The sequence below is a fragment of the Myotis myotis genome, unplaced genomic scaffold (assembly GCF_014108235.1).
Source record: "Myotis myotis isolate mMyoMyo1 unplaced genomic scaffold, mMyoMyo1.p scaffold_m19_p_38, whole genome shotgun sequence".
Classification (NCBI taxonomy): domain Eukaryota; kingdom Metazoa; phylum Chordata; class Mammalia; order Chiroptera; family Vespertilionidae; genus Myotis; species Myotis myotis.
Window position 1 is genome coordinate 881,925 of NW_023416344.1, and position 17,149 is coordinate 899,073.

The window sequence follows — 17,149 nt, forward strand, 5'->3', positions numbered from 1 at the left end:
GAACCAACTAGAAATTAAGCATACACGGACTGAAATAATGAATACTATACAGACTCCCAACAGCAGACCAGAGGAGCGCAAGAATCAAGGCAAAGATTTGAAATACGAAGAAGCAAAAAACACCCAACCAGAAAAGCAAAATGAAAAAAGAATCCAAAAATACGAAGATAGTGTAAGGAGCCTCTGGGACAGCTTCAAGCGTACCAACGTCAGAATTATAGGGGTGCCAGAAGATGAGAGAGACCAAGATATTGAAAACCTATTTGAAGAAATAATGACAGAAAACTTCCCCCACCTGGTGAAAGAAATAGACTTACAGGTCCAGGAAGCGCAGAGAACCCCAAACAAAAGGAATCCAAAGAGGACCACACCAAGACACATCATCATTAAAATGCCAAGAGCAAAAGACAAAGAGAGAATCTGAAAAGAAGCAAGAGAAAAAATCTCAGTTACCTACAAGGGAATACCCATACGACTGTCAGCTGATTTCTCAACAGAAACTTTGCAGGCCAGAAGGGAATGGCAAGAAATATTCAAAGTGATGAATACCAAGAACCTACAACCAAGACTACTTTATCCAGCAAAGCTATCATTCAGAACTGGAGGTCAGATAAAGAGCTTCACAGATAAGGAAAAGCTAAAGGAGTTCATCACCACCAAACCAGTATTATATGAAATGCTGAAAGGTATCCTTTAAGAAGAGGAGGAAGAAGAAAAAGGTAAAGATACAAATTATGAATAACAAACATGCATCTATCAACAAGTGAATCTAAGAATCAAGTGAATAAATAATCTGGTGATCATAATAGAATCAGGGACATAGAAAGGGAATGGACTGACTATTCTTGGGGGGGAAAGGGGTGTGGGAGATGCGGGAAGAGACTGGACAAAAAATCGTGCACCTATGGATGAGGACAGTGGGTGGGGAGTGAGGGCGGAGGGTGGGGCGGGAACTGGGAGGAGGGGAGTTATGGGGGGAAAAAAGAGGAACAAATGTAATAATCTGAACAATAAAGATTTAATTAAAAAAAAAGAGAGTGAAAAGGCAGGCCACATGTAACTAAAAATGACTCACCCTCAAAACATAGAACTTCTACAAGTCAATAACAAGAAGAAGAATCACACAACCTAATGAAAAAAATGGACAGAAAGCCAGAATGGGATTTTCACTATAGAAGTCAAAATAGAAGGAAAAAAAAATTTACTCCACTTCCTGTGTGATGTGAGGTGCGTTACTGTAAGCCTCAGTTTCCCCATCTATGAAAGGGGACACCTCACAGGACTGCCGTGAGAATGAAATTAATTAGTATTCATCTCAACACTTGGGCTCAGGGCTCAGCACAGGGTGTGCAGATAGAAGGTGAAGCTGCACCCCTTCCTCACATTATTGACAGGAGAAACTTTCAGACGATCTGAATATTGGAAATAAAACTCTAAGTGTACCACAAGGTAACCAGAACACTTAGAAGGGAAAGATAGACATATTTGCTGAATAAAAAATGGATTGATGCTCAGCCACTGAGCCACGCCAGCCTGGCCAACTCTTGTAATTTTAACTTTGAAATTATTTCCTTTTTTTTTTTTTTTTTTTTTTTTTTTACCTTTTCATTTATCTTGGAAATATTTAAAGCTCCCTAGCTGGTGATTTCTGTAAACACTTGTGGACTACAAGAGGGCCCTGAAGGTGCACTTTTATGTCTCAAAAGTGCCCACCAGAGGGCACCGTTTACCTGTGTTACCCATAACCTCCCACTCCACTCCCCAGAAATGTTCTGCTTTTAGGGGCCGGATCTGCATGCGGGGAGCACGTAGTGTCCTTGGAAGGGTGGCACCTCCTCCGCTCCCACGGGACTCACACAGCTCAGGTCGGGCCTGCGGCTGTGGGGTGCCCTCCTCATGGGCCTGCGTCGGGGGCCAATCCCAGCTCTTGGACCTGTTACCTACAGGCTTCAGGGGCTCACTGCTCCTGGGACTAGCATCCTAGTCCTCAGTGCAGATAAAAATAATACCATCTTTTTTTTTTTTTAAGAAGGCACTGTGTCTTTTTTTTTTTTAAATTGATTTCAGAGAGGAAGGAGAGAGAGAGAGAGAGAGAGAGAGAGAGAGAGAGAGAGAAACATCAATGATGAGAATCATTGATCAGCTGCCTCCTGCACGCCCCCTACTGGGGATCGAGTCTGTAACCCAGGCATGTGCCCTTGACTGGAATCGAACCTGGGACCCTTTAGTCCACAGGCTGAAGTTCTATCCACTGAGCCAAACCAGCTAGGGCAATACCCATCTTTTAAGGGGCTTGTAACCCTGTGAAAGTAAAGTACATAAATAATCCACGACAAAGGATAAATGGGGAAAACCTTGTAATAGGAAAGAAGAGCGGTCTCCCGGAACTGGTTGCGCAGTGGTTAGGGCTTAGGCCTGAGGAAGGAAGGGTTGCGGTTTGGTTCCAGGCGAGGACGCATGCGGCTCCACCCCAATAGGGGGCGAGCAGGAGGCAGCCAATCCATGATTCTCTCTCCTCATTGATATTTCTCTCTCTCTCCCTCTCCCTTCCTCCCTAGAATCTATAAAAAATATATTTTTAAAAAATAAAATTTAGCATTTTAACTATTTTTTAATACATTTTTATTGATTTCAGAGAAGAAAGGAGAGGGAGAGAGCGATAGAAACATCAATGATGAGAGAGACCCATTGATCGGCTGCCTCCTGCACGCCCTCCACTGGGGATCCAGCCCGCAACCCCGGCATGTGCCCTTGACCGGAATCGAACCTGGGACCCTCCAGTCCACAGTCCGACGCTCTATCCACTGAGCCAAACCAGCTAGGGCTATAAAAATATTTTTTTTTAAATACTAAAATTGAAAATATATGAACAAAACGGGGTTAGGCAGGAATGCGAGGCTGGTCTAAGACTGCAAGTCAATGTCATTGACCGTGTCTCTCCCAGCGAAGGTGGGCCTCTGCCCAGCCCAGGATGGGGGGGCACGTGATGGCAGCCAGCAGGGCCGCGGGTCACCCCGGGGAAGGCGCCAGAGGGGCCCCAGGGCCCGTCCTCCCACCAGGTAGCCGCTTCCGGCCGGCACCAGGTCCCACAATGCTCCGCGCCTCGGCGAAGCCCCGCCCACGAGCTGGCCCCGCCCCCTCACAGAGTCCTCGGCCTCGGATTGGCCTCCATGGCTTCCGTGTTCCTGGTGGGCAGGGCCGTGGACCCAGTGGCGGGGCGGGGCGGGGCGCGGCGCACCGACCCGGGCGGAGCTTCCCGGGCGATCGCGAGATGCGGGGAGGCTCGGGGGAGGCTGCGGCGGACGCGGGCGCGCCGGCCGGTGGCCTTGGCACCGAGGGGTCGCTGTCTCCGGAGGCGGCGGCGGAGGCGGCCAAGCTCCTGCCCTTCCTGGCGCCCGGCGTGCGGGCGGACCTGCAGGAGGCGGCGGCAGGGCACGTGCTGGCGCTGACGGGCTCGGGGCCGGGCCGGACGCTGCTGGCTGGGCAGGCGGCGCTGCTGCGGGCGCTGGTGGAGTTGGCGGCGGCACCCGCCCCGGCCCCGGCCCGCGACGCCGCCCGCGCCCTCGTCAACCTGGCCGCCGACCCCAGCCTGCACGAGTCGCTGCTGGCGGCTGCGCCCGGGCTGCCCGCCCGCTTGCTCGGCCGCGCGTTGGACCCGCAGTGGCCCTGGGCGGAGGAGGCGGCCGCCGTGCTGGCCAACCTCAGCCGCGAGCCGGCGCCGTGTGCTTCGCTGATGGAGGCGCTGACGGCCGCGGAGCCCGGGGAGGCCGGCCTGGAGCGGCTGGTGCGCGCGCTGTGCACGCCCGACTACAACGCCCGCGCGCCCCTGCATTACCTGGGGCCGGTGCTCTCCAACCTCAGCCAGCGACCCGCGGCGAGGGCCTTCCTGCTGGACCGGGACAGGTGCGCCCCAGGCGGCCCGCGGGGAGGGGAGTGAGCAGGGACAGCACTGATTGGCCCCTCCCTTCAGGTGCGTGGTCCAGCGGCTGCTGCCCCTCACCCAGTACCCCGACTCCACAGTGCGCAGGGGCGGGGTCGTGGGGACGCTGCGAAACTGCTGCTTCGAACACCGTGAGTGGTTGGGGGTTGGGGGGCTGTTGCGATGGGGGGCAATGGAGAGGGAGACTGAATTCTAGGGCCTCTCTAGACTGGAGTGGCCCCCATCCCTGTCTCTTACCCCCTCCAGGACACCACAAATGGTTGCTGGGGCCCGAGGTGGACATTCTCCCCTTCTTGCTACTGCCCCTGGCTGGGCCTGAGGACTTCTCTGAGGAGGAGATGGAGCGTGAGTGGCTTAGGTGGAGCCTCAGGCTTGGCTTAGCAGGAGGGGAGGACAGGAGTGGGAGGGGGAGGAGTTGTCCCCATCAGGGCCCCTCCTGAAACCACCTAGCGCGAGTGGCTGAGCACAGATGGGGCTGACAAAGGTGGGGTCTGGCCCGGTGGCCCAGCACAGGGACCCAAGAACTCCCACATCCACCCCTAGGGCTGCCCGTGGACCTGCAGTACCTGCCACCAGACAAGCAGCGGGAGCCTGACGCTGACATCCGGAAGATGCTCATTGAGGCCATCATGCTGGTGAGTAGGGGTCCCGCTGCAGGAACCCCACCCCGCGACATATACGCTGACATCTGGCTAACGTCTGCTCTCTCTCAGCTGACGGCCACAGCACCTGGTCGGCAGCAGGTGAGGGACCAGGGAGCCTACCTGATTCTCCGAGAGCTGCACAGCTGGGAGCCTGAGTCTGATGTGCGGGGGACTTGTGAGAAACTCATCCAGGTGGGTGCAGGGTTTGGGAGGAGGAGGGGGGTGGGGCGTGCCCACGGTGTGCCAGCGCCTGCTCACCTGCCTCTGCTGCTGCAGGTGCTGATTGGGGATGAGCCGGAGCGTGGCATGGAAAACCTGCTGGAAGTGCAGGTGCCTGAGGCTGTGGAGCGGCAGCTGCAGGAGCTGGACCGCCAGGAGCAGGAGCAGTGCCTGCGGGAGCAGCAGGAGCGGGAACTATCTCCAGAGCCACAGGCAGAGGGGGCTGCACCCACCTGAGGCACCTGCACAGGCCACCGCCAGCTCCAGGCCCACCTTGACGAGCCCACCCGTCCTGGCCTCCCAGATCAGGCCTTCCTGCAGCTGCCTGCAGGGCTCTGGGTCACCTTGCTCCGAGGCTGTGCCCTACTGAGAAGCAGAGCTACACTTAAGCTCTGGGTTCATGCTGAGGGCTCTCGGGCTAATGCCCTGAAACATTGGAGGGTTGCGGGCACCTCCCTGTGCCCTGTTGCTTGAGCAAAAATGCAGCTGGTGCCTGGCCAGCGTGGTTCAGTGGTTGAGCATTGACCTATGAACCAGGAGTCACGGTTTGATTCCCGGTCAGGTCAGGGCACACTGAGCCGGGTTGCAGGCTCCATCCCCAGCATGGGGCGTGCAGGAGGCAGCCGATCATAGTTCTCTCTCATCGCTGATGTTTCTCTCTCTCTCCCTCTCCCTTCCTCTCTGAAATCAATAAAAATATATATATTTTTAAAATGTAACTTGTTCAGAGGAGCTGGCCAGGTCCTGTGGTTCTCAGGTGCCTCCGCTGGGCTAGCCTGGGGAGCCATGCACGTCCTCCAGAGCTGGGGGGGGGGCAGGGGGAGGGCTGGACATTGCAAGCCTGAGAGGCCAGCTGGCGTTTTCGTCCCAGGGTTCCACGGGGCCGAGGCTGCCACCAGGTGTGAGCAGTGCCCCTTCCTGCCAGTCCCACCCAAGTCCCTCCACCTGGGCCCTCTGCTGACCCTCAGCCTCCATGGCCTGACCTGAGACCTTCACCAGCTGCAGCCTGTCCCTGGGCTCTCCGAGAGCTGCACCCCGACCCCCCCCCCCCCAGCCTGTCCTAGGAGCACTAGCGGGGTGCTGCCTCCCCTTCATCCTCTCCACCTTTCCACTTGACCCAGACCCTGTTCTTCCCGCAGCTCCTTGCCTGCACAAGACCTAGCGCCCGCCCCCCCCCCCCCCCCCCCGCCATGGGTGGTCCCCCTACTTTGCATCCTCCAAGTAATCACTTAGTCACTTAGGCTGTCCCTGGTAGGCTATCTGTGGCCCTTACCCCTCTATATGCCCTTCCTGGGCCTCTCGCCAAATTTACTGCTATCTTTTGCATAGGACCCAAGTACTGCCCTCCAGGCCCGGACGCCCTGGTGCTGTGGCCCGGCAAGGCTCCCCAGGGGTCCTCAGCACTGCCACCCCTCGCGCCCTCTGTCTCCTGCTGTGCCAGCCCCTGGAGGCGGCGCTCAGGTGCTCACGGTGCCTGGTGTCTCCCTGCGCGCGGTCCCTCCCACTCTCCTTCCCCGTTGAAGCTCTGGCACGTGGGAGCGTGGACGCCTTCTCCCCAGTTAAGGAGGCTCCCCAGTTCCCCGGCCGCTGGTTCACACCTCGGCTCCACAGAATAAACGGTTTATGTGGCCTCCACCCTGTCCACCCACTGCCCTCGGCTGACCAGGCGGTGCCCCGGCGCGCTCCTGAGGGCGCTCGGGGAGCACAGTGAAGGGGGCCTGTGGCGAAGGGGGCTGGCCTTCGCGATGCTCTGGAGCCCCAGCCCAGCAGAGGCAGAGCCCGCCCCTCGGCTAGGGCGGGCCTCCGGGGGCGGGGGCGCTGGGCCGGAGGCACTCTTGGGGGTCCCCTGCTGCTGCTGGCGACGCAGCTGCCGAAGCGGCCTGGTGGGCTCGGAGTCCTCTCTAGGCTCCGCCGGATTATCTGCTGTGGACGCATCGGGGGGTCAGGCGGGGCTCCGAGGGGTAGCCTTGCCGCCCGCCCCTCGGGCACCGCCCCACCTGGCGCAGCGCCGAGCGCCGAGCGGAAGAGCGCGGGCGGGGCGGGCAGCATCCAGCGGTGAGCGGCCACCTGCGGCAGGTCCGGGCGCGCGCAGGGGCGCAGCTGGAGCAGCGCCCGGATCAGGTCCTGGCACTCTGAGGGCGAGGGCGAGGGCTGCAGCGTCTGCCCCCTTGGCCGCTGCCCTCTCGGACCGCCCCCCCCCCCCCTCCGCGCCCCGTCACTGATAGGGAGACGCGCACAGAGCCGGCAGCCTGCCCTGGGCTTCCTTTTGGGGTGGCCACCGCCTCTCCCAGCTTCCCCCTCACCAGCGGGCGGGAGGGGTGGGGCGAGGGGGTGCCAGCGGAGTCTCTCCCCTGTTCCCCTCTTCCGGGCGCAGAATGGCCCCTCCGCCCAGGCCTCCTGCCGGCGGCGGGCTCACCTGGGGACAGGCCGGGCGGGAAGGCGGGTCCGCGGCGCATCAGGAGCAGCATGCGGTGCGGCCGGCGCTCCTTGAAGGGCAGCTTCCCGGTCACCATGGCGTAAAGGATGACACCTCTGGGGGCGGGGGTCTTGGGGCGGCCCCCACCCCGCCCCGGACCCTGGCCCGCGGGGTACCCCGGGGGACACTCACAGGCTCCACATGTCTGCCCGCTCCCCGTTGTACTTCTGGCTCATGAGGATCTCAGGCGCCGTGTAGGCCACGGAGCCGCAGAAGGTGCTCAGCAGCGCGTTCTTGAGCGCCGACTGGTTGGCGAAGCCGAAGTCTGTGCAGGGGGCCGGGGGCGGGGCAGTCGGGGCAACGGGGAGGGGTGAGGGAGGGAGGGCTGTGTGGTGGGCATGGGGGTGGGGGTGCCTGCAGGGTGGCTGTAGGCAAGGGTCGGGGACAGGCCTCCTGGGAGGGTTGAAGGTCAGCCACTCTGGAGCAGACCGGTGGGGGTGGGGGGGGCTCCTGCGAGGTGAGTGGCTGGGTCAGGGGTCAGCACAGGCTTGGGCCAGGCGGGAGCTGGGCTGAGGGCGCACCTGTCAGCTTCAGGAAGCCTTGGTCATCCAGCAGGATGTTCTCGCACTTCAGGTCCCTGCGTGAGGAAGTGCAGGTGGGGCTGGGCCTGGCTCTGGTGGGCCTGCCTCTCCCTGTAGGCCGGGGTGGGCTGGGCGGGCACCCTCACCGGTGCACGACGCCCGCGCTGTGGCAGTGGGCCACGGCGCTGACCAGCTGCCAGAACAGCCTGTGGGCCTCCTTCTCCTCCAGCCCCGGGCAGCGGCGGTGCTCGGACACCGTGTTGATGTGCTCCAGCAGGTCGCCGCGGCCCGCCAGCTCCAGGACCAGGTAGGCACGCTGGCTGTTGTGGTAGGTCTCGTACAGCTGCACCTGCGGGACCCCACCCGCCTGCTAGCACCCCAGAAAGGGACTGTCGGTGCCCTAGATTGGGGTGTCAGGATGGGGAAGGAGGCAGGCCTGGGTGGGTGGCAGGCGTGGTGAGGGCTGGCACAGGGGGTGGGCAGGATGGGGTCAGACATCTGGAGGTCTCTGCCCACCACATTCAGGTGCTTATACGTGGCGTTGAGTGATGAGATCTCTCGGGGCAGGAACTTTTGGGCAAACTCCACAGGGGCCTCGGCAGTAGAGACGATCTTGATGGCCACCTGTAGGGGTGTGTGGGAGTGGCTGTGGGCAGACCACAGCCCAGGGCAGGGAGTGACAGGGCAGGGCCCAGGTCCTGTGCACGGTGCTGACCTTGGTGGGGGTGAGGGGCGGGGGGTAAGCAGAGCCCTGGGAGACAGCGCCGGCCTTTTCCTCCCTCCTATCAGGGCACTTCCTCAGGTCTCCAAGGACTCCAAGCGGTCAGCCTGGGGAGCCTGGGCCTCCAGGGAGCATGTGGGATTGATTGGGGGAAAGCCAGAGCGGCTGGGAGGTGCCTGAGAAGGGTTAGGATGGGGCCCACTAGGGCTGGGTTGGAGGGCACCCGGAGCCCTGGGCGGGGAGGCGGCGGCTGCCTCACCATGCTGTGGCGCTTGCCCCGCAGGTCGGAGGCCAGCCGGGGGTTGTGCTGCATGCGCTCCTGGGTGGCGTAGGCCAGGTAGACTTTGGAGAAGGCCCCGGAGCCGATCTTCTTGGGTGAGAGCAGGTAGCCCTTGTCCCTGCACTCACGCACCTGGGCCATGAAGGTTCGCTGGTCCAGCTTTCGCCTGCTGTTGCCCTTCATGGAGGGCAGGGCACTGTGGACGGAGCTGGGGCTGTCCAGCTCTTGGGAGGGGTAGGGGGAGGGGCGTGGCAGAGGCCTGACTTGTATCTGAGGGACTGGGGTGACAGGGCCGCAGGAGGCCCGGCAGGACCTGTACCCCCTCGTGGCTTTGAAAAGCTTTGCTGGGACTGGGGCAGAGGCAGGGGAGTGGCCAGGGCCGAGAGCTCAGGGTGGGGACTGAGGCTGTGGGGAGGGACAGCTCTGGGAAAGAAGGGCAGGTTCTAGAATGAAGGGTTCTAGAACTGCACCTGCATTGTGCCCTCAGAGGGGTGTCCTTCTGTCCCCAGGACTTGCCTGTCCAGAGCGTCTTGCTGAAAGCAGCCCTGTCCTGCATAAGGGCCCCCTCCGTGGTGAGAACCCCTGAGGGCTAGCGTCAGGGGGAAAGGACAGCACTTGCCAGCAACTATCTTAACTGCACCCCTTGCCCTTTGGGAGGGTCCCGAGCTGGCAGCTGGGGGAGGGGAGCACTGGCCTTCCTCTGCCGAGGCCTGGAAGCTTCTCCTGCCTGGGCAACGGTGCACAGAGCTCTCTGCAGACTCAAGGACACAGCCCCAAGGAAGGGGGACCCCCCTGGGCCCACCCCAATCCCTGCAGCTTCCGGAGAGAGCAGCCACCATGACCCTGCCTTCTCCTGCCCTCGAGAGTCTTCTGTGAGCACTGTTACCAAAGGGAGTAGCAGGTGACATTTATTGAGTGCCTATGCCTGCCAGGTGCTCTGCCAAGTGGCCATAGTTGGCGCACCTCCTGCCTTCTACAGACCCCACCTGATGTGCCTGTTCCAGGAGGCAGCCAGTGCACGTTCAGGATCTAAAATCGGAGCATAACCAGGTGATGCCCATTTTAAAGGTGACAGAACTCAGGCCCAAATACGCAGTCTCTCTGCCGTGAACCGATGGCACAGCCGGAGGACGGCTGCTCTGGGAGTGTCCCACAGGGCCTGGGCCCTGCTGGAGGCTTGGTGTCTGTGGACCTGACTTGTCCCCCACTGGGACTCCTGGCAGGAGTGGCGGGCCTGCTGCAGGGACGGCCTGGAATACTCTTCCCGGGAGGCCCAGGCTCATTTTTTCATCCCTGTTGGACTGTGAGCTGTTTGGGAGCAAGGCTTATGCGCTGCTATTCCCTTACTCACCCACAGCCTATGTCTGGCAAATTGCCTAGGATATAGCAAATGTGGATAAACTAGCTGGTTTGTTGCTGACCTAGAGGTTAGGAAAAGAGCAGCAGCTACTCCAGGTATTCCAAGCAGAGGGTTAATATGGGGTTTTTTTGTTTGTTTTTTTCAGGGAGGAAGGGAGAGGGAGAAAGAGAAACATCAGTGATGAGAGGATCATTGATTGGTTACCTCCTACATGCCCCATACTGGGGATGGAGCCCACAACCCGGAATGTGCCCTGACCACAAATCGAATCCTGATCTCCTGGCTCATGGGTTAAGGTGAACCATCCTGGCGGGGCCAGAGGGGATTTAAGATGGGGTTGCTACTCAGGTGTTGGCAGGTCTGGAGAAGGGCCCTGTCTAGAGCTAGAGCCACACAAGGGAGAAATGTGGGGCTCCGGCCCAGGGTGGCTGCGCTGCTGCCCACACCCCTCTCACCTTTGCACCCACCAGGACCCAGGACACACTGGAGGCCAGCAAGTCTGTCCGCAGCCTCATCCTTCTGCAAAGTCCATCTTACCCTCCTCTTTCTCTGCACCCTAGGTCACCCCTCCATTCCAGGGACATTCACTGAGCACCCAGCACAGGCTGGGCGTGGTGCTGAGCTCTGGGAAGCAAAGAGCAGATATGGGCCTATCGTAGAGCTTACCGTTGAGGAAGGGAGATTGGCATTAGCAATTTAATAGAAGTTAGATGACAGCTGTGATAGTGCTGGGCAATGTGTGTGCTTGGGGACTGAAGTCTGGCTGAGTTGGGGAGGGGGCGGGGCCAGCAGGGCATGGCAGGCACTGGCCACGGGGAGCAGAGGCAGGGCTTCTGCAGGAGAGCAAGCCGGCCAGCTGTGAGCTGGGGAGAACGCCCCCCTCCCCCTGGCCACTTCCACATGCCCCATTTGATCTCTCCCCTCCAGCCTGGTGGGGATACAGTGGTGGGTTGGGGTTGGGGTTGGGGCTATTTCTGAGGTGCCAGCCCCATCTGTCACGCCTCACTCAGCCATCTGAGTTCTGTCCCCTCCTTTGGGCTCTATCCCTACAAAAGAAACAGGCTGGCCTGGCTGGCATGGCTCAGTGGTTGAGCATTGACCTATGAACCAGGAGGTCACGGTTCAATTCCCGGTCAGGGCACATGCCTGGGTTGCATGCAACCAATGAATGATTTTCTCTCATCATTGATGTTTCTCTCTACCTCTCTCTCTTTCTCTGAAATCAATAAAAAAATATATTAAAAAAACAAAAAACAAAAGAAACAGGCTGAAGTCCTCTCTGTGGAAAAATGCCCCTCCCCTCACTGTTAAGCTGCCACCTGTCCTCATATTGGAGCCCCACTTTGCTGCCTTGTCCCCACGCCCACAGCTCTCTGCAGACACTTGTTGCACCCTGGATGTCCTGCCGCTGACCACTTCCTTCTCCAAATGCACTGCTCACTTCCTGAGCTTCTAGAAGGTCACTTCCTCCTTTATTTTGGTCTGTGAACACATCCAAGCAATTTCAGCCTCAGGTTCTTTGCAGGTGCCAGTGTCTCTGCCCAGAATGCGGGCCCCTCTCCCAGGCCGGAGCCGCGCCCCTTACAGCACATCGTGCGCCTTATGGATCTTTACTTGTGTATTGTCTGCCTCTCCAGACCCAAGAGAGCTGCTCGTCTTCATTTCCAGGGTCTGTTGGCCTCCATGTGTGTGCATGTGTGTGCGTGTGTGCGTGTGTATGTGTGTGTGGTAGGTCGGATTAATATTGTGGATTTTTTTCAATAGATGGAGTTACACATATGTTGATATATATGCGATTTGATATGTATGCTATTTTGTTGTATTGACAACAAGCTTCAAAACTTCATATGCCAAATTTTCTGAAGATGTTAACATCATAGATATTTTTATGCTTAAAAATGTCGAATTTTGTGCCAAAAAAAGAGCATTTGCAGAAAGTTTTAATTCATTACTTTATTTTGAAGAAAAGTGCTGCTGAAAGTGATCGTATACTTCGGGAAGCTTATGGTGAACTTGCTCCATCTCAAGATACTCGTGAACGCTGGTTTAAATGCTTTAAAAGTGCCGAAACCGGTTTGGCTCAGTGGATAGAGCGTCGGCCTGCGGACTGAAAGGTCCCAGGTTCGATTCCGGTCAAGGGCATGTACCTGGGTTGCGGGCATGTCCCCAGTAGGAGATGTGCAGGAGGCAGCTGATCGATGTTTCTCTCTCATCGATGTTTCTAACTCTCTATCTCCCTCCCTTCCTCTCTGTAAAAAATCAATAAAATATATTTTAAAAAAAATAAATGCTTTAAAAGTGATGATTTCGATGTGAAAGACAAAGAACGTCCAGGTAAACCGAAAAAGTTTGAAGACCAACAATGACAAGCATTATTGGATGAAGGTGCGTGTCAAACTCAAAAACAACTTGCAGAAAGATCAAATGTTGCTCAGCAAATAATTTCTGATTGTTTACAAGCAATGGGAAGGATTTTAGAGGAAGGAAAATGGGTGCCACATCAACTGAATGAAACACAAATGGAAAACTGAAAAGTCATCAGTAAAATGTTGCTTCAACCGCATGAAAGAAAGTCTTTTTTGCATCGATTGTGACTGGCAATGAAAAGTGGATTTATTTTGAGAATCCCAAACGCACAAAATCATGGGTTGATCCAGGTCAACCATCAACATTGACTGCAAGGCCAAATCGCTTCAGAAAGAAGACACTGCTCTGCATTTGGTGGGATCAGGAAGGTGTGGTGTGTTATGAGCTTCTAAAACCAGGTGAAACCGTTAATACTGATCACTAACGACAACAAATGATCAATTTGAACCACGCTTTGATTGTTAAACAACAAAAATGGGCCAGAAGACACGGCAAAGTAATTTTGCTTCATGATGACGCACCATCACACACTTCAAAACCAGTTACAGACACGTTAAAAGATCTTGCCTGGGAAGCATGAACCCACCCGCCGTATTCACCAGACCTTGCTCCTTCAGATTACCACTTGTTCCGATCGACGGCACACGCACTTTATGAGCAGCACTTCCAAACGTAGGAAGAAGTGGAAAATTGGGTCTCTGAATGGTCTGCCTCAAAACAAGAAAAGTTCTATTGGGACGGTCTCCACAAATGACCTGAAAGATGGGGGGATGTGTAGCTAGCGATGGACATGACTTTGAACAAAGCGCTTTTGATGTTTCTCTTGAAATTATTGTGTTTTCTTTGTTTACAAAAATCTGCATTTTTAACCGGTTGATGATTAAACTGCACTATTAACCGGTTGATGGTCGATCCGCACTGTTAACCGGTTGATGGTCGATCCGCACTGTTAACCGGTTGATGGTCGATCCGCACTGTTAGCGGGTGATGGTTGATCCTTACTGTTAACCGGTGCACCTAGTACCTGCTGGAGGAGAGGTCGGCGGCTTCGGGAGCTCCGGTGCGCGGTGGCTTGCTGGTGCCCAGTGTGTGCGCTCATGAGAGCTACAGAGCATGCGCCGTGTGTTCCCAGGTCGGGCCACCTGGCATGTGTACCCGGTCAGGTATGTGGACCGGCTTTGGGCTCAATCACGCGCCGAGCCCGCGTCTCTGATGGGTTCCCTGCTGTGCGGGACGGTGTCTTGTGAGTAGGGGTCGTGGGGGACAGAGAGGAGAGTGAGCAAGGAGAACGCGTCCCGCACTGACGAAACCCGCGCCTGCGCAGTGCCCGCGCGATGGAGCCCAACAGTCAGGAGCCCAGGCTCCCGGCCGCCCGGGGCGGGGCCGCGCGCGGGGCGGAGTTTGCGCACTGCCGCTCGTTGGGGCTCGGTGGGCGGGGTGCGAGCGAGAGGGACGCGCCTCCCACCAATGAACGCAGAGATCGCAGGGGGGCGTGCCCGTGCCGCCGCGCGCCGGGTCTCGATTGGCGGATAGTGGCCGCGAGGCGGGATCAACACGAAGCCCCGCCCACTCTCGCGCGTCAAGGCGGGAGGGCTGCACCCGGGCCGCTGCGGCCGCTCCTCCTGAGGTAAACGGCGGGCGGGGACCGGGGCCCTCAGCCCCCGCTCGGGAGGCGCCCCTCGGGGAAGCCCGCGCCCGGGAGTGGGGGGTGCCGCCTCGTCCGGGTCGCGCTGGAGGCCGGGTCAGGGGGGCGCTTCCCCAAGGTCACCGGGGAGCGCGGGGAGGTCCCGGGTTTGCGGGACCGAGCCCGCCCCCTCCGGGCTCAGGTGCGCCAGGTCCCGCGGGGCCTGGTGGCCCCGTCACCACCCGGAAGAGAGTCTCGGGCGCTGCCCGCCGCCTGCTTCCTCACGCCGGTGCGGGTGCACGTCCCCTGCCGGGAGGCACGCGGGCCCCGGTCCGATCGCTCGTCACCCGCCCGGGGCCTGGGCTCCACGTCCTGCTGCCCGAGGGGACTTCGGGGACCTGAGTGTGAAGCTGAGCCCCGAGCTCGCGGCCCGGTGTCCTCTCCCTTCTCCCTGCGACGCGAAGGGGAGCGAGGCCGGGAGGCAGGTGCGGGCCGATCACGAGGCTGCGGGTCAGCGCGGCCGCGCGGGGCGGGATCCCGGACTCAGCCCCGGTGGGCGCCGGCGGAGCCCCCGCCCGGACTGGGGCTCTGGGGCTGCGGCCTCGCCGAGGTTCCCCTTCGCCGGCGGGGGCCGGGGGGGGGGGCAGAGGGCTCAGGGGTGCCGGTCGGCGCCGGGGGAGGAGGCGGCCGCAGGAGGGAGGCCGGGCACCCGCAGTCCCGCCCGCCGTGCTGTCCCCGCTCGGCTCCGGCCCCGGCCTCCAGGGAGCAGGCAGGCGCTCTCCTCCCGGGGGTCAGCGGAGTGACCCGAGCGGAGCCGCCCGGCGTGTCCTCGGGGGTCCCCGTGGGGTGCTCATGTGTGAGATGCGGAGCCCATGCGTGTGCCCGGGCCGCCGGTGCGTGTGCGGGAGGCGCGTGTCCGCTTGTGGACGGCTGGGGCCCAGCCCGTCTCTGATGGCCCCGCTCGGGACGGGGGTCCTGTGTGCCGGCGCCTGCGGTGTCAGTGTCCGAGGGGGGCCCAGGCGCCTGGAGCAGGAGACCCTCCCCAGGCCCAGGTGAGCGGTGGGGCTGCTGCCTGGGGGTGCGCAGCGGCCCCTGCACCAGCTTCGCGGGACCCCCTCCAGGTGGGGACCTCCTCCAGGTGGGGTCCCTCTCCAGGTCAGGGCTCCGGGGGTGCCCTGTGGCTTCTGTGCTCAGGGAATTGTGGCTTCTGGACGCGTGAGAAATGAGCTTCTTCACGGAGCTGCAGGCCTGGCTGTGGGGGCTGCCTGGTGGCTTGTGTTGTGGGGGGGCGGGGGCTGTGACAGCCCAGGTTCTTGGCGATTCTGGGAGTTGACTGCTCGGGCTCCGTCAGGAGGGCCTGCTGGGGGGGGGGGGGGGGAGCATCCTCTTGACCCAGAACTGGGTCCTGACTTCCCAGGCTCCCAGCGCACCACCCCTCCAGACAGACTCACCTGGGCGCACCCGCACCCGGGGCTGTGGGAATGTGCGGAGGTGCCTAGGGCGTCGGCTGAAGGCCTTTGGATGCCTGAGCGCCAGGAAGCTGGTTCTTTACTCCTGTGTCTGATGCAGGGAGGGAAGGCCTGCCCCCATGACCTGGCCCTGGGGTGGAGAGGGGGGGCAGCCAGTCCTGGTTGAGTCCTGCCCCACCACTAACTAGCTGCTAACTGACCGTGTGTCCCAGACCCGCTCAGCCATGCAAATGGCAGGTGACGGTGCCGTCAGCGTCAGCGCCTCCTTGCAGGACGCGGGGGCCTTCCAGCCCCTGCCTGTTTGTGCACCCCCTTCCCCTTGGCGTGTGGGCCTCGCTGGCCATCAGCGTGCTCATAGGTCTGTCGTGGAGGGCAGGGCGGTGGTGCTGTCATCCCCGGAGTGTCCAGTGCCATCCTACAGACCACCGGGCCTCTCTCCAAAATCAGTAAAAACCTGTATTTAAAGACGCATTGAAGGCAGCACGGTAGAGTGTTGGTTGTTTACCCTGTGCCCGTGGCTGCCCGGAGCTGCGTACCACTAGCCCGAGAAAGCACATCAGAGTTACGGCTCCGGACAGTGTCCACTCCACGGAACACGACTGCTTTTGACCCTCGGGAAATGGAACGATTGTAAGTTGAAGCATCGGAAGTCAGGGACTGTCCGTATTTAGTTTTTCTCTTTTGGTCTGTTACTGTGAATTACATTGGCTGCACATAAAAATACTGAGCTAACCTTGTATTCATAGGATAAATCCCATTTAGTCATGGCATATCCTTTTTTACATATTGGATATGATTTGATAAAATATTGTTCAGAATTTTTGCATTTGTATCTATGAAGGATATTGGTCTATAGTTTTATTATGTTTTCTTTATTGTTTTTGTCTGGTTTTATTATCAATCTAATGCTGGCCTCTGTCAGTTGGGAAGTATTCCCTTACTTTTCATTTTCCTGGAAGAATTTGTGTCGAGTTGGCATTATCTCTTCCTTATCAAGAGAGGAGTGTTGGAATCTCTACTATAATTTGGATTTGTGTATTTCTCCTTGCATTTTTATTAGTTTTGGCTTTGTGTATCTTGAAGCTCTATGATTAGATGCGTAAGTGTTTAGGATTGTATGTCTCTGAAATCTACTTTGCCTGATATTAATGTAGACACTCCAGTTTTCTTATAACTAGTATCCGCTTCATTTTTCTATTCCATCCTTCCACTTTAACTTCATGTTAACATATTCAAGTTTTGACTATGGCTTCTTCTTTTTTTAAACTCTTTTAAAAAATTTTTATTTTATTGATTTCTTTTTGAGAGAGAGAGGCAGGGAGAGAGAGGGAGCGATTTGTTGTTCCACTTATTTATGGGTTCATCGGTTGATTCTCGTCTGTGCCCTGACCAGGGATTGAACCCTCAATCTTGGACTATCGGGAGGATGCTCTAGGCAACTGAGGCGCTGCCTGGCCAGGTTGCCCATGGTTTCTTGAATATGTGAGATACAGTTATAATAACTGTCTACATGTTCTTGTCTATTAAC

The 17,149-nt window shown here is 58.3% G+C and overlaps 3 protein-coding genes across 11 annotated transcripts in view; 2 read left to right on the forward strand and 1 right to left on the reverse strand.

Annotated features, from left to right (window-relative positions):
• Positions 1-3,239: 3,239 nt before the first annotated feature.
• HGH1 (HGH1 homolog) lies at positions 3,240-5,416 on the forward strand. 2 transcript variants are annotated; one of them, XM_036303844.1, is made up of 6 exons: positions 3,240-3,903; positions 3,971-4,071; positions 4,148-4,285; positions 4,484-4,575; positions 4,654-4,776; positions 4,861-5,416. In XM_036303844.1, exons 1-6 carry the CDS (start codon positions 3,272-3,274, stop codon positions 5,038-5,040), a joined length of 1,266 nt encoding a protein of 421 aa, XP_036159737.1. In that variant the 5' UTR covers positions 3,240-3,271; the 3' UTR covers positions 5,041-5,416. The 2 variants fall into 2 exon arrangements, with proteins under 2 accessions (XP_036159737.1, XP_036159738.1); XM_036303845.1 differs by having other exon boundaries at positions 3,241-3,903; positions 4,187-4,285.
• Positions 5,417-6,407: 991 nt separating this feature from the next.
• On the reverse strand, positions 6,408-8,984 carry LOC118653063 (testis-specific serine/threonine-protein kinase 5-like). Its single transcript, XM_036303578.1, has 8 exons — positions 8,781-8,984; positions 8,317-8,424; positions 7,947-8,149; positions 7,801-7,856; positions 7,412-7,544; positions 7,220-7,335; positions 6,801-6,935; positions 6,408-6,726 (listed from the first exon to the last, which is right to left on the reverse strand). Exons 1-8 carry the CDS (start codon positions 8,982-8,984, stop codon positions 6,425-6,427), a joined length of 1,257 nt encoding a protein of 418 aa, XP_036159471.1. The 3' UTR covers positions 6,408-6,424.
• A 5,104-nt stretch (positions 8,985-14,088) lies between these two features.
• The window catches only part of MROH1 (maestro heat like repeat family member 1), a 39,377-nt gene continuing 36,316 nt past the window's right edge, over positions 14,089-17,149 (forward strand). For 6 of the 8 annotated variants that reach the window (XR_004966788.1, XM_036303822.1, XM_036303816.1 and 3 more), the window contains exon 1: positions 14,163-14,637. The gene's annotated coding sequence lies outside the window, so the exon portion shown is untranslated. The other 2 variants (XM_036303817.1, XM_036303818.1) reach the window with 2 other exon arrangements.